We start from the raw sequence: 24,897 nt of genomic DNA, 5'->3' as shown, positions 1-24,897 counted from the left end.
TTGAAAGGCTGGGAACGGAGCACAGCAGGATGGTCCAGAAAGAGGCTGGGCTAGTTTCCCTTGCCCCTGTGGCTTTGCCCCTCTGTCACCTCCTCCCTGTGCTCTACTCCCCACATCTTCTCACCAATACAGCGAGAGAGAGAGAGAGAGAGAGAGAGAGAGAGAGAGAGAGAGAGAGAGAGAGAGAGAGAGAGAGAGAGAGACAGACACACACACACAGAGGCAAGCAAGCACACACATCTCCTCTGGGCTAGGTCTTCAGTCCAGGATTCCACGATGGCCTGTGCCTCCCCCTCGCACCCCCCACAAGGGTGGGGAGGGGGATCCTAGGACCAGTCCTGGGCAGGGCAGACCAGACCAGACCTGTCCCTGGGGCTCCAATAGAATGAGATACTGACCAGTGACCACTGGACTGGAGACCCCTTGGGTTAGAGGGAGGGTTAGTAGTCCTTCTCTCTAAGGAGGCCTGAGATCAATTCAGTCAGACCTGCCAGCAGATGAGAGTCCTGCAGACTGAGCCTGGGAGGGCAAACGCCAGGCCCAGGGGACCTCTTGGGCCAAAGGGGCAGAGGCCAGAGGTACAGCGCCCATGGCGGTGTGGGAAGTCCAGTGGGGACGCGTCCCTGTGGACGGGTCCCTCGTGGACGGGTCCCGCGTAACGGCGTCCCGCGTGGACGGCATCCCGTGTGGACGGGTCCTGTGTGGACAGCATCCCGTGTGAACGGCATCCCGTGTGGACAGCATCCTGTGTGGACAGCATCCCGCGTGGACGGGTCCTGTGTGGACAGCATCCCGTGCGGACGGGTCCCCCGTGGACGGTGTCCCGCGTGGACGGCATCCCGTGTGGACGGGTCCATCGTAGACGGTGTCCCCCGTGGATGGGTCCCGTGTGGACGGGTCCCCCGTGGATGGGTCCCGCATGGAGGGGTCCCGCGTGGAGGGGCCCCCCGTGGACGGGTCCCGCGTAGAGGGGTCCTGCGTGGAGGGGTCCCGTGTGGACTGGTCCCGCGTTGACGGGTCCTGCGTGGAGGGGGTTCCCCGTGGACGGCGTCCCGCGTGGACGGGTCCCCCGTGGATGGGTCCCGCGTGGAGGGGCCGCGTGGAGGGGCCGCGTGGAGGGGCCCCGTGGACGGGTCCCGCGTGGACGGGTCCCCCGTGGACGGCGTCCCGCGTGGACGGGTCCCCCGTGGATGGGTCCCGCGTGGAGGGGCCGCGTGGAGGGGCCGCGTGGAGGGGCACCGTGGACGGGTCCCGCGTGGACGGGTCCCCCGTGGACGGCGTCCCGCGTGGACGGGTCCCCCGTGGATGGGTCCCTCGTGGAGGGGCCCCGTGGACGGGTCCCGCGTGGAGGGGTCCCCGTGGACGGGTCCCGCGTGGGCGGGTCCCGCGTGGACGGCGTCCCGCGTGGACGGGTTCCGCGTGGAGGGGTCCCACGTGGACGGTCCCGATGGATGGGTTCCGCGTGGAGGGGCCCCCCGTGGACGGCGTCCCGCGGGGATGGCGCTGGGCGGGCCGAGGGTCCGACCACGGCTCCTTCTCTGCCCCCAGCGCGAAGCTTGCAGCCGCCCGCCAAGAGCTCTCAGCCCCGGGCCGGGCCGAGCCGGCCGCGGGGGCCAGGGTTGCCCGAGGGCGCGCGGCGCGCGGCGGCGGCCCGGGAGCCGCCCAGGCCCGGGTGGGCGCTGGCGCCGGAGGAGCTGAGCCTCCTGAGCCCCGCGCAGCGCCGCCGCCACCTGCTCTTCGCGGACCTGCTGGATGACATGGGCGCCTCCGCCTCCATCTTCCCCCGCGACTCGCTGGACATGCCCTACCCGGTGCCCGACCCGTACACCTGGATGCCGGCGCCCCAGGGCCCGGCCCAGGGCCCGGCCCAGGGCCGCGGCCGGCTCCTGGGCGTCCTGCGGGCCGCTGAAGCCCGAGGCCGCGTCCGCGCCCTGCGGCTGCGCTACACCCGCATGCGGGTGGGTGTGGGGAGGACACACGGAGGGGGAGGACGGTGGGGGGGGGAGCGCGGGGAGGGATGGAGGGCGGGGAGGTTAGGGTTAGGGTTAGGAGCGACTGGACAGGGATTCCGCCGGCAGAGGTGGAGCGGTCAGGGGTCGGGGGTCAGGGGGCCGGGGCGGGGCCGGGTCGAGGGGCGGGGGCCGGGGCGGGGGCCGGGGCGGGGGCCGGGGCGGGGGCCGAGGCGGGGCCGGGCTCCGCCGCGAGGGAGGAGCGGCCGCCCGGCGCCAGCCAGCCCCCCGCGCAGGCGGAGGAGATCGCGCTGCTGGTCCATCGTCAGGACTCGGCGCGCACCGCCATCCGGCTCGAGCTCTTCCTGCCGCCGCTGCTGAAACCCACGCGGATCCCGGACCCCCTCAACCGACAGGAGGTGCCAGCAGGCCCGGGAGGAGCGGGGAGGAGCCCCGGGAGGAGCGGCGGAAGGGCGGGCCCCGCACACCCCGCGCTCCGCCCAGCCGCTGTCTCCGCAGCGGAGGCGCGTGGAGGCCATCCTGGAGGAGACGCTGGACGACGACCTCTTCCTGCGGTGACGCCGTCCTGGCCGCGACCGCCCACCCTCGCAGATAAAGCTCGTGCTCAGGCTCCGGCCGTTCCCTTCGCGCGCGGGGCCGCGCGGGGCGGGGGGCGGGCGGGCGGGGGCGGGGCGCCGGAAGGGGCGGGGCCGGAGGCGGGGCGGGGGCGGGATCCGGGTGGACGCGGGGCGGGGGCGGAGCCCGGGCGGACGTGGAGCGGGGAGGGGCGGGGCGCCGGGAGGGGCGGGGCGCCGGGAGGGTGGGGAAGAGAGGGGGCGGGGCCCGGGCGCCGGGAGGGGCGGGGAGGAGAGGGGGCGGGGCCCGGGCGCCGGGAGGGTGGGGAGGAGAGGGGCGGGGCCCGGGCGCCGGGAGGGTGGGGAGGAGAGGGGGCGGGGCCCGGGCGCCGGGAGGGTGGGGAGGAGAGGGGCGGGGCGCCGGGAGGGTGGGGAGGAGAGGGGCGGGGCCCGGGCGCCGGGAGGGCGGGGCGCAGGGGGGTGGGGAGGAGAGGGGCGGGGCGGGGCGCCGGGAGGGCGGGGCGCCGGGAGGGCGGGGCGCCGGGAGGGTGGGGAGGAGAGGGGCGGGGCCCGGGCGCCGGGAGGGCGGGGCGCTGGGGGGTGGGGAGGAGAGGGGCGGGGCGGGGCGCCGGGAGGGCGGGGCGCCGGGCGACGGGAGGGCGGGGCGCTGGGGGGGTGGGGAGGAGAAGGGCGGGGCGGGGCGCCGGGAGGGCGGGGCGCTGGGGGGTGGGGAGGAGAGGGGCGGGGCTCCGGGGGGAAGGGGCGGGGCTCGGGCGCCGGGAGGACGGGGCGCTGGGGTGGGGAGGAGAGGGACGGGGCGCCGGGCGGGGAAGGGACGGGGCGGGGCGCCGGGAGGGCGGGGCGCTGGGGTGGGGAGGAGAAGGGCGGGGCGGGGCGCTGGGGGGTGGGGTGGAGACGGGCGGGGCGGGGCGCCGGGAGGGTGGGGAGGAGAGGGGCGGGGCGCCGGGCGGGGAAGGGGCTGGGCGGGGCGCCGGGAGGGCGGGGCGCTGGGGTGGGGAGGAGAAGGGCGGGGCGGGGCGCTGGGGGGTGGGGTGGAGACGGGCGGGGCGGGGCGCCGGGAGGGTGGGGAGGAGAGGGGCGGGGCGCCGGGCGGGGAAGGGGCTGGGCGGGGCGGGGCGCCGGGAGGGCGGGGCGCTGGGGTGGGGAGGAGAGGGGCGGGGCGCCGGGCGGGGCGGGGCGCTGGGGGTGGGGAGGAGAGGGGCGGGGCCCGGGCGCCGGGAGGGCGGGGCGCTGGGGTGGGGAGGAGAGGGGCGGGGCGCCGGGCGGGGAAGGGGCGGGGCGGGGCGCCGGGAGGGCGGGGCGCTGGGGTGGGGAGGAGAGGGGCGGGGCGCCGGGCGGGGAAGGGGCGGGGCGGGGCGCCGGGAGGGCGGGGCGCTGGGGTGGGGAGGAGAGGGGCGGGGCGCCGGGCGGGGAAGGGGCGGGGCGCGGGCGGCGCCCTTCCCAGACCGCCCGGCCCCGACTCCCGCTCGCCCCGCTGGATCCCCGCGCGTCACGGCCTGGGAGCAGGGACCCCAACGCCAAGACGGAACACCCCGCTGGAGCCCCTCGGCCTGCTCGTTCCGAGACCCCCGCGGCTCCCCTCCCCTCGGAGCCGCTCTGCCGGGCCCCGTGGGCCGACGGGGAGGCTGCAAGGAGCCGGACAGCGCGGCCCGGCCAGGCCCCTGGCTCTGCCCGGAACCAGGAGCAGACCCGGCGGGACGGGAGGCGGAGCTGGGGTCCGGCAGTGCTGGGCCCCGGTGGCCGGTCCGTCTGCCTTCAGCCGGCCATCCCCGAGCTCGCTTCTCCGTTTGCCCTGGGCCGTCAGCAGCGGCGACGGAGGGAGGGAGGTGGGTGGGCGAGGGGAGGGCAGCTGGGAGCCCGGGCGGGGCCGGTTGGGGAAGGGGTCCGCGTCCGGCCCGGGGAGGGGGGGTCCGGGGAAGGGGGGCCGCGTCCGGCCCGGGGAGGGGGGGTCCGGGGAAGAAGGGCCGCGTCCGGCCCGGGGAGGGGGGGTCCGGGGAAGGAGGGCCGCGTCCGGCCCGGGGAGGGGGGTTCCGGGGAAGGAGGGCCGCGTCCGGCCCGGGGAGGGGGGTCCGGGGAAGGGGGGCCGCGTCCGGCCCGGGGAGGGGGGTCCGGGGAAGGGGGGCCGCGTCCGGCCCGGGGAGGGGGGTCCGGGGAAGGGGGGCCGCGTCCGGCCCGGGGAGGGGGGCCCCGGCGGGCCTGAGCCCTGTCTGCAGACCGCAGCCCACCCTGCCCAGCCTCCTGGGCTTGCGGGGAGCTTGGAAGCGCCCCCTGCCCGGGAGCCTCGCCGCTCCGACCCCCTGGCCCCCGGTGATCACGCCGGTCACCCTGCCTGCCCAGGAGCAAAGCCAGCCTGACACGAATCTCCACGGAACCACCAGGAACCAGAAGGGGCGCCAAGCGCTCGCCTCGAGTGAAAAAACCCAGGGACAGAGCCTAGGCCCTGAGTTCAAGCCCACGACTGGCAGGAGAGAGAGGAGGGAGGGAGGGAGGGAGGGGAGGGAGAGAGAGGAGGGAGGGAGGGGAGGGAAGGAGAGACGACGGAGGGAGGGAGGGAGGGAAGGACGGTGGGAGGGAGGGAAGGAGGGAGGGAGGGAGGGAGGGAGGGAGGGGAGGGAAGGAGAGACGACGGCGGGAGGGAGGGAGGGAGGGAGGGGGGAAGGAGGGAAGCAAAGGAAGTGAGGGAGTGCATCAATGAGAGAAACCCCAAAACGTGAGCAGCGAGAGGCTCCGCTCTGGGCAGAGCTCTGGGGTCAGACCCCATCCTGTCACCCCTGGACTCCCGGACTTCTGGACAGGCTCTGGTCAAGGGGCAGAGTCCAGAGGAGTAGAGAACAGGCCTGAGATGCCAGGTGACAAGGAGTAGGAGCTACAGAGTGACCTCAAGGGGAAGAAGCGTACTGACCCCGCCCACACCGGAAAGACCATACCAAGCTCTCTAGGGGTCAGCCTAGTTTTGCAGCCTTGGCCCATTTCTGCCCAGTGTCCCTGATCTCAACCGTACTTACTTTTCAGGCCTGTTATCTGGACTTCCACTTCAGATGGACCTTCTGGTGCTGTTTTGCTGGCAGATCCGCACAGCGGCTAGCAGGGTCAGAAGTCGCCAAAGAACGCAGCATGGCAGACACCCTGGTGGCCATCAAGCACACGTCTGCAGCTGCCCTTTGCTCAGCCAGGCCCTGCGCATCATGACAACGCTCTGCACGCTCGTCCTCATCTCCAATCCTACCCATTTTTTGTCTCCACCGTCTAACCTGGCTTCCCCAGGCATCTCCGGGTTGATCCCTGTAGTTCATTGCCTAGTACACAGGGACCCCAGATACTTGCCTAATGAAAAGCTCATGGGAAATCTCCCTTGGTTTTACATCTCTCAGAGCGTTGACATAAGGTGTTTTCTGAACCAGATCCTGACCTCTGGAACTAGCCAGGCATGCCCCCCCGCGCTGAGGGAGCGGGATGCAGGTGGTATAGGGTGGCGTACAGACGGCCTGGAGACCGTTTCCAGAGCAGGGTCAGGGCTGCCTGGACATTGGAAGTGGCCAAAGGAACAGGGCATTCCCGACAGATCTTCGCAGAGCGGCTTTGGGGTCAGGCTGCACAGGACAAGAATGCAAAACCTGAAACACTCCATGCTCCAGGCTGATACCTTTCCTCTTCCTACTGCGGTGACAGGCCCTGACCGCATCTTACAGGGGAGGTTCAGGGAGTCAAGGGGGACTGGGGGGGGGGCAAGATGGGCTAGGCCCAGAGGCCCATCCTGCCCAGAGGTGTCTGTGTCTAAGCAGGGTTGTTGGCATGTTAGTGTCCCACACTGGGTACCACGTGAATGGAAAGGCAAGAAAGGTTCTGCTGGCCAGGGCTGGGCATTAGCTCAGGCCACCCCCCTCTGTGTGCATGCACACACATGCACACACAGACCACCTCTGCACACATGCACACAGACCACCTCTGCACCACATACAGACCACCCTCTGCACCACACACAGACCACCCTCTGCACACACACACATACACACACACACACAGACCATCTCTGTACACATGCACACACAAACCATCCTCTGCACCACACAGACCACCCTCTGCACACATGCACACACACAGACCACCTCTGCACACACACAGAGACCACCTCTGCACACATGCACACACAGACCAGCCTCTGCACACACACAGACCACCCTCTGCACACATGCACACACAGACCACCTCTGCACACACACACAGAGACCACCTCTGCACACATGCACACACAGACCAGCCTCTGCATACACACAGACCAGCCTCTGCACACATGCACACACAGACCAGCCTCTGCACACAGAGACCACCCTCTGCACACATGCACACACACAGACCACCTCTGCACACACACACAGACCACCCTCTGCACACATGCACACACACAGACCACCTCTGCACACATGCACACACAGACCACCCTCTGCACACACGCAGACCACCCTCTGCACACATGCGCACACACACAGAGACCACCTCTGCACACATGCACACACAGACCACCCTCTGCACACATGCACACACACAGACCACCTGTGCACACATGCACACACACAGACCACCCTCTGCACACATGCACACAGAGACCACCTCTGCACACATGCACACACAGACCACCCTCTACACACACACACACACAGACCACCTCTGCACACATGCACACACAGACCACCCTCTGCACACATGCACACACACAGACCACCTCTGCACACATGCACACACAGACCACCCTCTGCACACACGCAGACCACGCTCTGCACACATGCACACACAGACCACCTCTGCACACACAGACCACCCTCTGCACACATGCACACACAGACCACCTCTGCACACACACACACAGACCACCTCTGCACACACACACAGACCACCCTCTGCACACACACACACCACCCTCTGCACACACACACCACCCTCTGCACACACACGCATAGACCACCTCTGCACACACACACACAGACCACCCTCTGCACACACACACACCACCCTCTGCACACACACACACACAGACCACCTCTGCACACACACACCACCCTCTGCACACACACACACAGACCACCCTCTGCACACATGCACAGACCACCTCTGCACACACACACACAGACCACCTCTGCACACACAGACCATCTCTGCACACATGCACAGACCACCTCTGCACACATGCACACAGACCACCCTCTGCACACACACACAGACCACCTCTGCACACAGACCACCCTCTGCACACACACACACAGACCACCTCTGCACACACAGACCATCTCTGCACACATGCACAGACCACCTCTGCACACATGCACACAGACCACCCTCTGCACACACACACAGACCACCTCTGCACACACAGACCACCCTCTGCACCACACACACACAGACCACCTCTGCACACATAGTTCCCCCTCTGCACACACACAGACCACCTCTGCACACATGCACACACAGACCACCCTCTGCACACACACAGACCACCTCTGCACACACAGACCACCTCTGCACACACAGACCACCCTCTGCACCACACACACACAGACCATCTCTGCACACAGACCACCTTTGCACACACACACACAGACCATCTCTGCACACACAGACCACCTCTGCACACACACACAGACCTCCTCTGCACACACACACACAGACCACCTCTGCACACACACACAGACCACCTCTGCACACACACACAGACCACCCTATGCACACATGCACACACAGACCACCTCTGCGCACACACACACACAGACCACCTCTGCACACACAGACCACCCTCTGCACACACACACACAGACCACCTCTGCGCACATAGACCACCCTCTGCACACACACACACAGACCACCTCTGCACACATGCACACACAGACCACCTCTGCACACACAGACCACCCTCTGCACACACAGACCACCTCTGCACACACACACAGACCACCTCTGCACACACACAGACCACCTCTGCACACACAGACCACCTCTGCACACACACACAGACCACCTCTGCACACACAGACCCCCCTCTGCACACACATGCACACACATGGGCTCACCCTCTGTAGCACACACATGTGCACACTAACACTGTTCCCCTCTGCAGTACCTACATGCACAAATGGTTCACCCTCTGCAGCACACATGCACACACAGTTCACTCTGCACCACATACGTGCACACAAAGTTCACTCTCTGCAGCACACACGTGCACACACACGTGTTCCCCCCTCTGTACCACACGTGTGCGCACACGGTTCCCCCTATGCAGCACACACGCATGCACACACGCGGTTCCCCTATACAGCACACACATGCACACACTCGTGGTTCACCAGCACACACACGTGCACACGGTCCCCCCTCTACAGCACACACGTGCACACACCCGCGGTTTACCCTCTGCAGCACACGCACGTGCACACACGCGGTCCCCCTCTACAGCACACGCACGTGCACACAAGCAGTCCCCCCTCTGCAGCGCAAGGGCGCGAGGCGGGGCGGGGCGCCACGAAAGGCCGCGGGACTCGGAAGTCCCAGTCCCGAGCTTTGGGGAAGTGCCGCGGGGCGCCTGCGCACTGGGCCGCGCCCCCTCCGCGGCACCGGCAGGGCCCGGAGAGCGGCAGGCGGCGGGCGGGCAGCGCCGGAGCGCGGTGGTGAGTGCGCGGGGCGCGGGGCAGTGAGTGCGCGGGGCGCGGGGCAGTGAGTGCGCGGGGCGCGGGGCAGTGAGTGCGCGGGGTGGTGGGTGCGCGGGGCGGTGGGTGCGCGGGACGGTGGGTGCGCGGGGCGGTGAGTGCGGGGCGCGGGGCGGTGAGTGCGGGGCGCGGGGCGGTGAGTGCGGGGCGCGGGGCGGTGAGTGCGCGGGGCGCGGGCGCGGGGCGGTGAGTGCGCGGGGCGGTGAGTGCGGGGCGCGGGGCGGTGAGTGCGGGGCGCGGGGCGGTGGGTGCGCGGGGCGGTGAGTGCGCGGGGCGCGGGCGCGGGGCGGTGAGTGCGCGGGGCGGTGAGTGCGGGGCGCGGGGCGGTGAGTGCGCGGGGCGCAGGCGCGGGGCGGTGAGTGCGGGGCGCGGGGCGGTGGGTGCGCGGGGCGGTGGGTGCGCGGGGCGCGGGGCCGTGAGTGCGCGGGACGCGGGGCGGTGAGTGCGCGGGGCGCCGGCGCAGGGCGGTGGGTGCGCGGGGCGGTGGGTGAGCGGGGCGCAGGGCGGTGGGGGCGCGGGGCGGTGAGTGCGCGGGGCGCCGGCGCGGGGCGGTGGGTGAACGGGGCGCAGGGCGGTGGGGGCGCGGGGCGGTGAGTGCGCGGGGCGGTGGGTGCGCGGGGCAGTGGGTGAGCGGGGCGCAGGGCGGTGGGGGCGCGGGGCGGTGGGTGCGCGGGGCGGTGGGTGCGCGGGGCGGTGGGTGAGCGGGGCGGTGGGTGAGCGGGGCGCAGGGCGGTGGGGGCGCGGGGCGCCGGCGCGGGGCGGTGGGTGAGCGGGGCGCAGGGCGGGGGGGCGCGGGGCGGTGGGGGCGCGGGGCGCCGGCGCGGGGCGGTGGGTGAGCGGGGCGCAGGGCGGTGGGGGCGCGGGGAGGTGGGGGCGCGGGGCGGTGGGGGCGCGGGGCGCAGGCGCGGGGCGGTGAGTGCGCGGGGCGCCGGCGCGGGGCGGTGGGGGCGCGGGGCGCAGGCGCGGGGCGGTGAGTGCGCGGGGCGCCGGGGGCGCGGGGCGGTGGGGGCGCGGGGCGCGGGGCGGTGGGGGCGCCGGGCAGGGGGGCAGGCGCGGGGCGGTGGGGGCGCGGGCGCGGGGCGGTGGGGGCGCGGGCGCGGGGCGGTGGGGGCGCGGGCGCTGGCGCGGGGCGGTGGGGGCGCGGGGCGGTGGGGGCGCGGGGCGCGGGGCGGTGGGGGCGCGGGGCGGTGGGGGCGCGGGGCGGTGGGGGCGCGGGCGCTGGCGCGGGGCGGTGGGGGCGCGGGGCGGTGGGGGCGCGGGGCGGTGGGGGCGCGGGGCGGTGGGGGCGCGGGCGCTGGCGCGGGGCGGTGGGGGCGCGGGGCGCGGGGCGGTGGGGGCGCGGGGCGGTGGGGGCGCGGGGCGGTGGGGGCGCGGGCGCTGGCGCGGGGCGGTGGGGGCGCGGGGCGGTGGGGGCGCGGGGCGGTGGGGGCGCGGGGCGGTGGGGGCGCGGGGCGCGGGGCGGTGGGGGCGCGGGGCGGTGGGGGCGCGGGCGCGGGGCGGTGGGGGCGCGGGGCGGTGGGGGCGCGGGCGCCGGGCGGTGGGGGCGCCGGGCGGTGGGGGCGCCGGGCAGGGGGGCGGGCGCGGGGCGGAGGCCGCGGGTCCCGGGCCCGCCTTCGGCGGCGCAGGGCGCGGGCGCCGCCTCAGTTCCCTTTTTGCTGCCCCTCGGAGCGCGGGGCCGGAAGAAGAACCCGGGCTTCCGAGTCCGCGCCCGCCAGCCGGGCGGGGAGGCCGGGGACCGCGCGTGGGGTCCGGCCGCCTCCGGGCCGAGCCGAGCCGAGCCGAAGCCCCGCCCGGGTCCGGAGCGGGGAACCGGGGAACCGGTGAGAAGGGGAAGGAAGCCCTGCCCGGGGCCGCGGGCGGGCGGATGGCGCCGGAGAGAGGGAAGGAGGGGGACCGGGCGCTGGGGAGAGGGAGGGAGGGGGACGGTGCCGGGGAGAGGGAGGGAGGGGGACGGTGCCGGGGAGAGGGAGGGAGGGGGACCCGGCGCCGGGGAGAGGGGACCCTGGATCAGATGCGGCGCCCCAGGAGAGCAGGCGAGCGCCCCCGGGCGGCCCCACTGGCCGGGGAGGGAAGGGTGACGGGGACCCCAGCAGGCCAGGCCCAGGGCGGGGCCCTGTGCGGAGACCTCCAGCTGCCACACCCCTCCCTTCCCCAGAACCCGCGGGGAGGGGAAGCGCACGGCCCAGGAAGGCCGCCCGGCCCGGGCCGGGCCAACAAGGCTGTCCGGGTCCTGGGAGGCCCTGCTGGGGCTCCGGGCGAGACGCTAAGCCCTGGCTTCTGAGCAGGAGGGCGGCGCGGGCGGCACCCTCAGATCCGACCCGGCCTCCCCTCACTGACCTCCAACTAGGAAGTTGGCCTCCACCGCCCTGGCTGGAGCCCCTGAAGTTTTTACAGCTGGGAAGCCTTGGTAAACCAAGAGGAAAAGCCAGGGAAGATGGAGCATGCCAGCGTTAGCAGAGAACCCCTGATGCGGGAAGTCGCTCCGCAGGGCTGCCCGGGGCCTCCAGGGAGGCCTGCTCCACTCCCTCCCCACCCCACACCCTGAGTTGGGGACTCCCAGTATGCTTGGGAGGAGCCAAGAGCCGGAAGCCAAGAAAGAGGAACCCAGGCTTCCTCCTTCCCAGGGTCTGAGCAGATGGGGTGTCCTGGAGCCCTTCTGTGTGAGCCTCGACTGGGCCTGGCCTGAGTAGAGGGGGCAGAAGCTGCTCCGGCCACTTCCTTGCGACCCCGGGCCGGGAGGGAAGGGAAGGGACCCTCTCAAGACCCTGCCCAGGGGTGGAGGAGCACAGGGTCACAATGTGCTCAGAACTCGGCCCCCTTCCCTGACCCCCAGGCCGAGGTCAGGGTCAGAAGCTGGCACCACGGAGCCTGGGTGACCCCTCCACCCACCCATGCCCACCCCACATGAGGCTGAGAAGCAGGTATGCCACTCCCTGGACACCAGGGGCCAAATGGTTATTCCTTTAGGAGCCTGCTCGGGTGGGTGGGTGGGCAGACAGGCAGGGTCCATTGATTCTGTCCCGAAGGCTGAAGTGCCCCCATCTTCCCCAGCACACAGAGCCAGAGGAGGCAGACAGGCCTCCCTCCATGTCCAGCCATGACGCAGCCCCCCTGGCAGCCCGCAGCCGCAACCCTTGCTGTCTGTGTTGGTGCTGCTGCTGCAGCTGCTCCCGGTACGTGGTGGGGGGGGGGGGGGGTGGCCCTGGTCTCAGAATGCGCACCTGGGAGGTGCAGCTTGTGAGGACAGGGCTGGGCCCTGGTAGCCTCAAAGGGACTGCTGGACACGGGCAGCTGATGGATAGCATGCAGGCCCCCCAGGGGACTTCACAAGGCTCCTGTATCTAGTGTACAGAGGATATGTCAGTGTGCAAGCACCAGGTATACTGCATGCATATGGTACCCATACACCCAGCAGATGCCTGTTGGTGCCAGTGAGAGCACATCGGGAATTAGCGGGACAAGCAAGCTCCAGATTTGAGCAGAAGGACTGTGTCAGAGGGCGCTGAGGGGACTTTGAGCCTCTGAGGGCTGAAGAGCCGCTAGGAGGATAGGGAAGCTGGTGGACATTTTGTGACTCACAAAATGGCCCTGTGCAGGCATAGAGCCCCAAAGTGGGGGCTAACCTGACCAGTGAGTCACTGGAGTCCAGAGAAGAGACACAGTACGTAGTCAGGACTTCTGCGAGCTTCAAGTGGGTCCAAGTGGCAGGACAAGGAGAAGCAACAGGAATTGTGTTGCTGTGGAGGGTCTGGACATAGGGAGTTTCTGTCTAGGTCTTTGGACTGGATTTGTCTGTCACCTGGTAGAGTTGCTGGCTGGGCATAGACAAGGAAGAAGGCTCCCTTAAAAAGATCTGAGTGCCAGGTGCCAGTGGCTCACGCCTGTAATCCTAGCTACTCAGGAGGCTGAGATCTGAGGATCATGGTTCAAAGCCAGCCCGGGCAGCAAAGTCCATGAGACTCTTATCTCCAATAAACCACTAGAAAACCAGAAGTGGCGCTGTGGCTCAAGTGGGTAGAGCATTCGCCTTGAGCTGAAGAGCGCAGGGACAGCGCCCAAGCCCAGAGTTCAAGCCCCACGACCGACCAAAAAAAAAAAAGAGCTGGGTGTTGGGATCCAGGACCAGGCAGGTGTAGACATGTAGGCAACCAGCAAGTCACAATGCTAACATTGGATCTGTTTATCTTCTTCAAGAAAAGGATGAGGTTGAGTGCCCAGTGGCTTAAGCCTGTAATCCCAGCCAGTCTCAGAACTCAAGAGGCTAAGATAGACCTGAGAATCAGAGTTTGAAGCTAGCCCTTGCAGGAAAGTCTGTAAGATTCTTCTCTCTAGTCAACTAGCAAGGAAGCCAGAGCTGTTGCTCAAGTGGTGAAAGCTCCCAGGCCCTGCGTTCAAGCCCCAATACCAGCACAGAAAAAAAGTGTGCATATGTGTGCACGTATATAACGTGCATGTCTATATATACACACGTGTACATAGATGTGTGTACACACATACATACATATGTGGACCTGGAGGCATTCCTCAGGTGGTAAGAGAGGTGGCCTCGAGCAAAAAAAGCCAAAAGGAGTGCAAGGCCCTGAGTGCAGGCTCCAAAAGAAGGGGGAGGGGCAAAGGGGAGCCCCAGGGCCGACTCCGTAGCTCACACCGTCCCGCCCACCCCCAATCCTCACTGCTTAGCAGAGGGAGGTAAGTGGACAGTAACCAGGCAGGGCAAAAAGTGACAAGGACAGGAGTGTCTCTGGAGGGAGCGTGCAAGGCCCTGAGCCTACTCGAAAGGGGGGACGGTGAAGAGCCTTGCCTTGCCCCTCAACAAGCCAGTCTGGTGTGGGTCGGTGTGCAGAGGGCCTGCTCCACCTAGCAGCAGGCTGACATGTCTGTGCCAAGCCTCTGCCGAGGTCCCCACATGGCAGCCCTGCTGCACAGAGCAGTGTCACCATCCTTTATTACCAGGAACCAAGAGCGGCGGCGAGCGTGGCAGGCCTCACGGGAGAGCAAGCTGCAGCCCCTCCCCAGCTGTGACACTTGGTGAGTCTGGCTACTGCCACCCACGTGCCAAGGCCTGGTTATATCTGGCTTGACATGATCTGGTCCCACAGTGCCCCACCGAGCCCAGAAGAAGTACAGAGTTGGGCGCAGTCCTTTGACAAGCTGATGCACAGCCCAGCTGGCCGCAGTGTATTTCGGGCGTTCTTGCGTACAGAGTTCAGCGAGGAGAACATGCTCTTTTGGTTGGCTTGTGAAGAGCTGAAGGCAGAGGCCAACCAGCACGTGGTAGACGAGAAGGCACGGCTCATCTATGAGGACTATGTGTCCATTCTGTCCCCCAGAGAGGTGCGCCAACTGCTAGGCTGGGTGGGGGTGGCCTGGGAAGAGCATCCTCTGACTCGGAGCCAACCCCCGCAGGTGAGCCTGGACTCTCGTGTGCGGGAGGGCATCAACAGGAAGATGCAGGAGCCGTCGGCACACACATTTGACGATGCGCAGCTACAGATCTATACGCTCATGCACCGGGACTCCTACCCTCGCTTCCTGGGCTCCCCCACCTACCGTGCACTGTTGCTCAGCGGGGCCTCCAAGCCCTCTCCTGAGGCATAGGCAGACATTCCAGCCTCTCTGGAGCAGGCTTGGGGCTCACTTTCCTGGGCCTTCGCTGGCTGGCAGAGCCATTCATAGTGGGCAGTTGCCATGCTGCTTAGCTTTTCCCTTGCCCAGCTCAGCAAGTGCTCCAGCCAGAGTGGGTGGGCTGGAAGCCCCCACCCGCCTGTGGCTGCCTAGCTGGGTCTTCTGCCAGGGTGCCCTCCCATGAGAAGCCTTGGGCCTGGCCTCACGGGAGCTGCGCACCCAGGACAGCCTCAGGTGGAGCAGAGCCCCTACGGCAAGAGACATTCCTGTGTGAGCTGTCTGCACCCCAGAACCTCAGAACCAGACGTGGAACCTCAAAGTGAAGCTCAAGCTACAGGGCCTGACTATATTTTATATGTTCATGAACTTTAAGCCTCGAAATGTACTGACTGTATGTTTATCAAAAAAAGATGAAAATGTTTTCATATTAATCTCCATTCCTCCAGGTACCTAAAACCGGGTTATCTTATTCCTGAAGGTACTTTTTAAATAGAAGCCTTTAAGAAGAGGACCATCCAGAGCCTGCCCTGGCCCTGCCCCAAAGCAGTGGCCCCAGTGAGTAGCTGTGCTGGCCCTGTGCAGGATACAAGGTCTGTAACTTGGCTTCAACCTTCCCTTGCGAAGCAGGTCAGCACTCTGCAAAGGCTTGAGACACCAAGGAGCCCTCGTCTCCCAGAGGACCCGGCGGAGCCAGGACTGCTGCGATGCCCTTGGTGCTGGGCACAATGTCATCTTTATTTCCAGGCCCTGTACTGCTCCATTTCCCTGCATTTCTGGAGCTTAAGCAGTCTGGAGTTCGAATTGCCTAGGGTCCCGAGACTCCTACCCCATGGGTGAACTACACTCTAGCTAGGAACAGGATGCAAGCTAAAACAAGTCATCAGAGAGGACAGCCAGTCCCTAGGCTGCCTACCTGAGGAGAGTGGGCAGATACTGGGCAGGGTACTAGTCTGAGGGCCTACATGGGACCTCCCAACCTACCTCACACACACGTGTGTAAGCCATAACATATGACACGTGTGCTACCCCACATCATATTGTTCTATCATCCCCCCAAGAACTAGTAAAGCTCCTGTCTGCAATATTGCTTCACCAAGCTAAATGCCCAAACATCTCCTGGCCTTATGAGGAAGAGGTAGCCACTGTGGTGAAAGGCAGGCCAGTTAGCAGGGACAGGACCCCGATGAAGCCTCTGTACAGCCCACTAGACCAACAGTGGCAAGAAGGCAAAACAAAACATTTAATAATGAGGGCAAAGGGCAGAAAGGTGCATGGCAGGCAGGCAGGCTTGGGACAGGGCATGCTGCCTTCAGAAGGGTCTCCAAAGACGCTGTGTTCACTGAAAACGCTGGAACCATGGCCCGCAGCAGCAGCACATCTGCACAGGGTTCAGCAGAACTGCAGGGAAGCAGTAAGGTCTTCAGCTGTGGCTCCCCGTGACCAGGACAGAACCCAACAGGTTCACCCAGGACCCAGTCCCTGAGCTCCCAGGAGGCTGCTTGGCCCATGCCATCAACTCCACATAGACTTAAGGCACCCTGCCCCCAGACAGCAAGGCCAGGGGGTCATCGAGCCCACCTACCTTCCAGCGGTTTCCACACTCATTGCAGACAACAAAGGTGGTCATGGGTTCATCAGAGCTGCGCGTCTGCACCTGTGAGGCAAGCGGCTGAGCCCTGGGTTGCAGAGAGCAACCTCTGACCTGAGCAGTGTGGCCTTTTGGAGCCCCTGGTCCATGGACCCCCGGGTGACTTGAACTGAGGCTTCCCACATACCACCAACTCTATGGAGCTGGGCCTCAGCAAGGTGAGCTAATGTGGTAGAGGCCCTTGTTTAGACCTAAAGGGCTTCATGTTGGACTAGGCCCAAAGAGCCTAAAATGTCAGCTGAGGACAAGAGGGTCTCCAACTACGAGTTCCACGGTGGGGGAATCAGCAAGAGTTCCAGTGGCTATGACCACCTTCCACAAGGGCCTAGAGTACTGGCCCACAGCACTGACCCAGGGCCCCAGAAGGGAAAATGGCAGTTTCCATGACCTTTTGAGAAGTGTGGCCAGACGGGAACTATCTCAATCCACTTCCCCTTCCAAGCTCCTAACGTCTCTGGGTCCACAGGGTCTCCTCAGGGCCCTGGGGCCCTGCGGCCATTTCCAGGCTGTGCATCGTTCCCGCACCGACACACACACCGGTCACTCTGTGGGCAGGGCTGAGCCGCTGTGCCCAGCACCCCGGCACAAATGAGACCCACCCCCTGCAAGACTGAATGCTGGGGGTCCTGGGTACGTGGGCTTGGGCTCAGAGCCCAGGTGTGAGCTGGAGGGCGGTCTGCATGCCCTCGGCACACAGGGGGCTCTCACCTGTGTGTAGGTGCAATTCTTCTTCCTGCACTTGCCGCAGGTGAACAAGTCTGTCTGTGTGCCACCTGTGCGGGCCATCTGGTGCTCTCGGATGGCCTCCTTGGTCATGGCCTTACGGATCTCCTTCAGCTCATCACTGGCCATCTCCTGGGTGGGGGAGGAATGCTCAGCCTGCAGCTCCAGGAAAGCAGCCCCCTCCAGCCCTCTCGTGGAGTTCACCTCTGACGTCATCACAGCAATCCGCTGGGGCGGGATGACGCCACACAGCACATTCCGCCGCAGGTCAGGGTTCTTGGCATCCTTCAGGTTGGAGATACGGCTCCGCACACGGTTCTTGTACTTCATGTCTGTGTTTCCCACATCCCGGAAGATGAGTGCAGGCATTTAAGGACCCATCTGACACCACTGTGCTCTGCCGGGGGGTGGGGGCGCTAGGTGAGGCGTGTTCTTCCAGTCAGAGGCCAGTCCGCCCAGACTGGACGGGGAGCTGCGAGGCTGCAGCATTGTGCCTTCCCTAGACCCACCAGCAGGCAGAAGGCCTCCTGAGAGCAAGCCACTGGGTCTAGGACAGGACAGATAACGGCTTGGAGAGGAGAGGGCATTAGCTCAGCAATAGTGTCCAACAGCCACCAGAGGGAGCTAGGCCCCGCAGCCTACAGAAGGCACTAACCCTATAGAGCCCTGAACAAAGGATATACTCCTCGATCTGAGCCGACAGATGTTCACAGTCCGTACCAACAGCCACATGGTCATCTGCAAGAGGGAGCCCTCACTAGCCATCCACAGCGCCTTTTCACAGGCCACCCCTCAGCCTACACAGCACCCTGCCAGAGAAAAAAGGATACACTCCTCTCCGGTGGACACTCACCAAGTACTCTAGCAACCCCGAAGACTCCTTCCAGGGACACAGGGCTGAGGAAGGCCCTTGGGGCAGAGGCCCAAGCCACCCACAAATCTGGGCAGTGTCAGGAACCAGGGACTCACGGTCCGTTTGCAGAGCGGCCGTCAGCATCTCACGGCATTTGTTGCGCACAGCATCACAGGTAACAGGGACTGGGGGAAATGTGGTGATCCTTGGGGTGGAGGGCGTCCTGGGCAGCTCTAACCTCTTGCGGCTGGAGAGACAAGTCCCGGGCCCATCCTCAGAAAAGTAGGTGTCAAGCTACCATTCCTACCCCCAAAGCCTGGGTGTTCCACCCTGACAAACCCCAAGCAAGTCAATGACTTTACCCATCTTCAATCCAGCCCAGCAAGCCCATGGGTCTGCCCCATGGGCCAGAGGACAGTGCAGGCCATGAGGTGCCCAATGGTTCACAGCTCAGTCCCCACTTGGGGACAGGATGCCAGATCCTTCCTCAGCAGTCAGTGTCTGCTGGTTATAATAGGCTGATGAATTCCTGCTACTTCTGGGGTTCCACCCTCCAAGAGGCCCTAGACACAGGCTATGCTGTTGAGAGGGACAGACAGAGAGCTGCAGTAGTCTGAGGTAAAAGGAGGCTCTGCTATCCCAGGTGATGCAGCCTGAATAAAATGGGTCAAGGATGACCCTCTCCAAGCTGGGCCTCAACAAGGGACTGACCAATGACCGGGTGACATCTGCCCGGCTCTCCCCTCATTCTCCTATGTAAATTAACTTCAGCAGGAGGCATCCCAGAACAAATTAACTGTACAATTGTGTGGATGAGCTCAGACCACACCACTGTGCCAGGAGCCCAGAGCTCAGCCTGTCTGTCCTAGCCAGGTTCCCGATTCTGACCACTGTTTCCAGGTCTGGCCAAGAATGAAGCTGCTGCTCTGTGGCAGCTGCCACCAGTAATGCTTCTAGTCTCTATGGCAACAGAGTCTACCTTAACCATGTGGCCATGGGTTCAGAAGAGTTAGGCCCCCCCTCTTTGGTTCTGTGGGATCTGCTGCAAAGGCCCCAGTCCCCAGAGCCCCAGAGCTGAGAAAGACAGAACAGGCCAGTGAACATCATCCAGGATAGACCGGGGGAAAAGCAGCTCCCTGCTGAGGAGGGTAGCCAGGGATCTCAGACGGGTGGAGAGGGGGGTCTCAGCTGTGGGGCACAGCACACGGCATGAGGCTGACCAAGCCTGTGTATGAAGAGAGCACTGTCCACAGAGCAATACTCAGGCAAGTGGACATCATCCTTTTTCTGCTGAGGAAATCAAGGCCAGAAGATGGGAGGGTATGCTACCTGGGGTCCACAGCCTCGGAGCCATCCTTTGAGGACGATGTGGGTAAAGACATGCCCCTCCCTCGATCCCTGGTTTTGACATCAGAGGCATCTGCCATTGCCAGAAAAGAGGGGGACACAGTAGTCAAGGAGATGGTAAGGCCCCACCCCTACCCCAGCCAGCAAGCAAGGCATCAGAAGGCTACGGGGCCCCCTGCCAGGGGTCTTTCTTCCCAGCAAGTCTGTTAGCCTCCCAGAACCCTCTTTTCATATCCCTCACCCAAGCAGACCACCATGGGGCCTCTCAGGGACCTATCCTCCTTCCCATGCTGGCTAGAGACCCAGCATGTGTCCTTCAGTCTGGACTAGTCTGCCCTGGGGCCTAGGACGTGCTGCCCCACTTGTATCGATGGCCACATAGCTGGAAAGAACAGCTGGTGTGGCTATCTACTAAGGTGGACAGGAGAGCTCAGGAGAGCTGAGACCTTCCCAGGTCCAGAGGCCTAATACAAAGGGGCATCCCCATCCACAAGAACTTCCTTCTGCCCAGCCCTCCTCTGGAGGTTCTTTCCAGAGCACCCTGGCCTTGCTCTTCTCTGTTGACTTTCCCTGGTGCAACTTCCCTCCCTCTGGAATGAGAGATTCTGGGTTTGCTCAGGCTCTTCCCTAAGCTCTCTTATCTCCCAACATACACCCTTAACAGTCAGCCTTCCCCACCATCACCAATGTCACCCACCCATCAAACCACTTCATCACCAATGGCATGCATTGAACCACTTCATCACTGATAGTACCCGTCAATCCACTTCACCACCGATGACCCCCATCAATCCACTTCACCACCGATAGTACCCATCAATCCACTTCACCACCAATGGACCCATCAATCCACTTCACCACCGATGTCCCCTATAAATCCACTTCACCACCAATGTCACCATCAATCCACTTCACCACCAATGGACCCATCAATCCACTTCACCACCGATGACCCCCATCAATCCACTTCACCACCAATGGACCCATCAATCCACTTCCCCACCAATGGACCCATCAATCCACTTCACCACCAACGGACCCATCAATCCACTTCACCACTGATGGACCCATCAATCCACTTCACCACCGATGGACCCATCAATCCACTTCACCACCGATGGATCCATCAATCTACTTCATCACCAATGGACCCATCAATCCACTTCACCACCGATGGACCCATCAATCCACTTCACCACCAATGGACCCCTATAAATCCACTTCACCACCGATGACCCCCATCAATCCACTTCACCACCAATGGACCCATCAATCCACTTCACCACCGATGGACCCATCAATCCACTTCACCACGATAGTACCCATCAATCCACTTCACCACCGATGGACCCATCAATCCACTTCACCACCGATAGTACCCATCAATCCACTTCACCACCGATGACCCCCATCAATCCACTTCACCACCGATGGACCCATCAATCCACTTCACCACCGATGGACCCATCAACCCACTTCACCACCAATGGACCCATCAATCCACTTCACCACAAATGGACCCATCAATCCACTTCACCACCGATGGACCCATCAATCCACTTCATCACTGATAGTACCCATCAATCCACTTCACCACCGATGTCACCATCAATCCACTTCACCACCGATGACCCCCATCAATCCACTTCACCACCGATATCACCATCATCAATCCACTTCACCACCAATGGACCCATCAATCCACTTCATCACTGATAGTACCCATCAATCCACTTCACCACTGATGGCCCCCCATCAATCCACTTCATCACCGATGTCACCATCAATCCACTTCACCACTGATGGCCCCCCATCAATCCACTTCACCACCGATGGACCCATCAATCCACTTCACCACCGATGGCCCCCCATCAATCCACTTCACCACCGATGACCCCCATCAATCCACTTCACCACCGATGGACCCATCAATCCACTTCACCACCGATATCACCATCATCAATCCACTTCACCACCGATGGACCCATCAATCCACTTCACCACTGATGGCCCCCCATCAATCCCCTTCACCACCGATGGACCCCATCAATCCACTTCCAGCCCTCAGCTCCATGCTTCTAGGTTTGGGTTGGTCCCAGTTGGCAAGGCCAGCACTATCCTGTGCTGACCAGCACGAAGCTAGCCCTTCTCAGGTGTTCCCTCCCCCAACCAGCCCTCAGGGTCTGACCCGCACCTAGGAGCTTCTTCCAGGACTTGATGAGGGACTTGGCCAGTGCAATGACCTCCTCATCTGAGCTCTGCTTCCGCAGGGCGTTGACAGACATCCCGACACGGGTGGACTGCAAGGCAAGCAGCCTGGGTCAGGAAGCAGTGAGAGCCCAGCCAACGGGGAGGGCTTCAGACCCTCCTAGCAGACCATTGGTTCCCATAGGGCAGGGGCTGGCAGACAGCACTCCCAAGGTTACTATTGGATCCTGTCACAGGACAAGGTGGGTAACCCTCATACACCCCCTCCCCAGCTCACTTAGCGCCAGACAAAAACAGGAACACTCTCCTCAGAACAAGTGTTTGTGCCAAACAAGGCCAGGGAGGACAGGGAGCCCTACTAGATGCTCTTGAAACTGCTGGCCCCAAAGCTGTTCTAGGATGGTACAGGGCCTACCTGGAGCAGGTGCAGTGTGATAGGCATGGCCTTCAGCTCCCGCAGCAGGTCCATGGCTCCTTCCTGGAAGGAGAAGGGACCTTCATCAAGGGCTCTAGACCTCAGCAGACAACCCTATCTCCTTCCCACTGAGGATAACAAAGCAGTAGCAGTAGCAGTTTACATGTTCAAAGGAAGCCACAATTCCCCCACTTGAGGTGCCCAGAGCTCTAGGGACATGTTCTTTCACCCCAGGCAGGAATGGAAGGGTAGTGGTCTGCAGTCTGTGCCTCACAGGCCATGTCTGCAGCAGTGAGCTTCCTGTCACCACCTCAGCACCCTGACCAAACTGCTGGCACGGAAGTGCCAAAGCCCCTCACGGGCATGGAGAGCTGTCCCCAGGCTCACTAGCCGCCTACCCATCCATCCATCCACACCCCAGGAGAGGGCAGCCTCTCCGCATTAATGCGTCCGCCCACTCAGCAAGGAGAGGCTGCCCCAACAAACTCTCAGGGTACCTTTACTTCCAGTCACAGCCATAGTAGCACCCAGAAGGCTTTGGTTCCACTCCTTATATATGCCCCCACCCCCAGGCCAATCGCCACCCTCTCCTGGACACTCCCTTGTTCTTCTGCTCTGCCTTGCCCTCCTGCCCAAATTCTTTGTTTAGTCTCCTCACCAGACCTACAGATAGGCTGCACCTCCATGGCAAGGAGGCTTTTCAGTGTTCCTCAAAGAAGGGCTGGGAAGGTGGCTCAGTGGTAGAGTACTTGCCTAGCAGGCATGAAACCTGGGTTTGATTCCTCAGTACCACATACACAGAAAAAAATCAGAAGTAGTGCTGTGACTCAAGTGATAAGAGTGCTAGCCTTGAGTAAAAAGAAGCTCAGGGACAGTGCCAGGCCCTGAGTTAAAGCCTGGCAAAAAAAAAAAAAAAAAAAGGGGGGTGGGGTGGGGGAAGAGGAGGGTCAAAGAAGTCACCCCCAGGACCCTTGCTTCTGAGGCTGCTGCCTCAACAGTCTTCCAAAGCTTTATTTAAAACACTCCTACTTACAACTGAGATTAACTCATGCAACATTCTACCCTGATCCTGCTTCCCTGCCTTCATATTGTCCTGATGTCTGCTCACTGTGTATTCAGACATGAAGGGGCAGACCATCCACTCAGCCATTCACATGTCTGCAGTGGACAGGGGAAGGAACAGAGCCTGCTGGGTCTGTGCAGCATCTCTGGCCAGCCCCTTCTCACACAGATCCTGGTCTTCTGAAAGCTGACCCCCAGAACCAAGGGCATTCTCCCCCAACAGTCCTGCATACCCACCAGGAAGGGCTAGCATATACATAAAGCCCCCAAATAGGTGTGTGCTGTAGCACTCATGAAACCTCTTCAGGACCCTGTCCCCATCCTAACCCTAACCTTCCCATGCCTGGGCTGCGTCTGCTTGTGACATACTTCCACCAGACTCTCTCAGTCTCTATTGCCCCGATCCACACGGTCCCTAGTGCCTCTCTGCCTCTCCCCCACTTGGCATTTGTCCTTTGGGTTTGTCTCCTTCAAAGAGAAAAACATCTCCCTTCTCTGGCCAGCAAGTCACGGCCACCCCCACTCTGAGGCCCACAGATGGCCAGGAGTGAGGCCGGCCATGGAGGGGTGGTGGCACACGTTTGGACCCCAGGCTCAACCATGCTCATTCCAAAAGACCATCCCACCTCCGACCCACGCTCTGGGGGGCTGGGCAGGCCTCCGGGAGCCCGTGACTCAGCTGCCTTCGCGGCCTGCCCGCCCAGGAGCTGTCCCCATGGTCTCCTTGTAGCCTTTCCACCTCCTCCCGGCGCCCCTCTCCTCTGGGGCCAGGCAGGGCGCCGGTGCCCCGGGCTGAAGACGCGGCGGCGGGCCGGCCGCGGGGCTGGACCCGGGAGGTCGCAGCGCGGCGGAGCTCCGCGCAGGCTCGCCGGAGGCCGGGCCCACGGCCGGCCCCGGGGCCCCGCCCCCCGCCCGCACCCCCGGGCCGCGGGCTGCGGCCAGGCCGGGGCACAGGGCGCGTTTATTCGAGAAGCCCGGTTCTGAAGGCTGCGGGCGGACCGGGCGGGAACGGCTCGGCCAGCAACGCTCCGGCGCCGGGGCGGGGTCGCCAGCCTCGGCCCGCGCGGCGTCCAGTCCACAGCGGCGGGTCCGGACCCGGCGGGGCGGCCCGGGGCCTGGCCGGGCCGGGTCTCGTCCTGCCCGCGGGTGGGCTCGACCCGATCGCGGCAGAGCCGGGGCCCCGGGGTCTCGGCGGCCCGCGCCCCTCACCGCGCTCTTCTGGGTCACCATCTTGTCCAGTCTCCGGGCGATCCGCGCAATCTCCTCCTCCTTGCCCATCATCGCCTCGGGGACAGTGCCCCTCACCCGGCCCGGAGCGACCCCTGCCGCGGCCGCCGCCGGCGCCGAGCAGATCCGCGGCCCAAACCCCCGCCCCGCGACCACAGGGTCGCGCTGCATCTTGGGATGCAGAGTACCCGCCCCGTGGACCACAACTCCCAGAACGCCCTCGTGCCGCGCACGGCCTCCTGGGAAATGTAGTCCTGGCGCGGCGACCGTCGGAAGCCGCGCCTCACGAGCCGGGTCCCCGAGCACAAGCGGGGGGGGGGGGAGAGAGCACAGCGGGGGCACCCCGGCGCGCCCTTCCGGAGCCGGGCCCGCCCGCGCCGCCTTCCCCGGCCGCCCACCGAGGTGCCGCGGTGCGCCCGGCCCCGGGGTTCCGGTTCCCACGTGTGGGCGCCGGGCCGCGGCCGGCGGAGGTGCGCTGGCCGCCGAGAGACGCCAGTCAGCGGAAAGCAAGACCAGGCTCGGTGAGGAGCTCCGGCCGGTGCACGAGGG

At 64.7% G+C, this 24,897-nt stretch overlaps 3 protein-coding genes across 6 annotated transcripts; 2 read left to right on the top strand and 1 right to left on the bottom strand.

The window, feature by feature from the left end:
• Positions 1-919: 919 nt before the first annotated feature.
• Positions 920-2,528, top strand: Lkaaear1 (LKAAEAR motif containing 1). The gene is made up of 4 exons (XM_042672288.1): positions 920-1,286; positions 1,549-1,958; positions 2,246-2,368; positions 2,469-2,528. The coding sequence occupies exons 1-4, from the start codon at positions 920-922 to the stop codon at positions 2,526-2,528; spliced, it is 960 nt and encodes a 319-aa protein (XP_042528222.1).
• Positions 2,529-9,134: 6,606 nt separating this feature from the next.
• Positions 9,135-15,296, top strand: Rgs19 (regulator of G protein signaling 19). Of its 4 annotated transcripts, none has more exons than XM_042672268.1 (6): positions 9,135-9,201; positions 12,074-12,161; positions 12,292-12,413; positions 14,194-14,268; positions 14,340-14,574; positions 14,647-15,296. In XM_042672268.1, the coding sequence occupies exons 2-6, from the start codon at positions 12,132-12,134 to the stop codon at positions 14,836-14,838; spliced, it is 654 nt and encodes a 217-aa protein (XP_042528202.1). In that variant the 5' UTR covers positions 9,135-9,201; positions 12,074-12,131; the 3' UTR covers positions 14,839-15,296. The 4 variants fall into 4 exon arrangements, with proteins under 4 accessions (XP_042528202.1, XP_042528204.1, XP_042528201.1 ...); XM_042672267.1 differs by lacking the exon at positions 9,135-9,201 and adding an exon at positions 10,966-11,060; XM_042672270.1 differs by lacking the exon at positions 12,074-12,161 and having other exon boundaries at positions 9,172-9,201.
• Positions 15,297-16,084: 788 nt separating this feature from the next.
• Tcea2 (transcription elongation factor A2) lies at positions 16,085-24,518 on the bottom strand. Its single transcript, XM_042672266.1, has 10 exons — positions 24,331-24,518; positions 22,060-22,122; positions 21,631-21,736; positions 19,419-19,509; positions 18,206-18,336; positions 17,918-17,974; positions 17,441-17,595; positions 17,222-17,368; positions 16,448-16,519; positions 16,085-16,263 (listed from the first exon to the last, which is right to left on the bottom strand). Exons 1-10 carry the CDS (start codon positions 24,400-24,402, stop codon positions 16,255-16,257), a joined length of 903 nt encoding a protein of 300 aa, XP_042528200.1. The 5' UTR covers positions 24,403-24,518; the 3' UTR covers positions 16,085-16,254.
• Positions 24,519-24,897: the final 379 nt, after the last annotated feature.

The sequence above is a fragment of the Dipodomys spectabilis genome, unplaced genomic scaffold, assembly GCF_019054845.1.
Source record: "Dipodomys spectabilis isolate Male_0828 unplaced genomic scaffold, ASM1905484v1 ptg000692l, whole genome shotgun sequence".
Taxonomy (NCBI): Eukaryota; Metazoa; Chordata; class Mammalia; order Rodentia; family Heteromyidae; genus Dipodomys; species Dipodomys spectabilis.
This window is presented reverse-complemented; position numbering and strand designations above follow the sequence as displayed.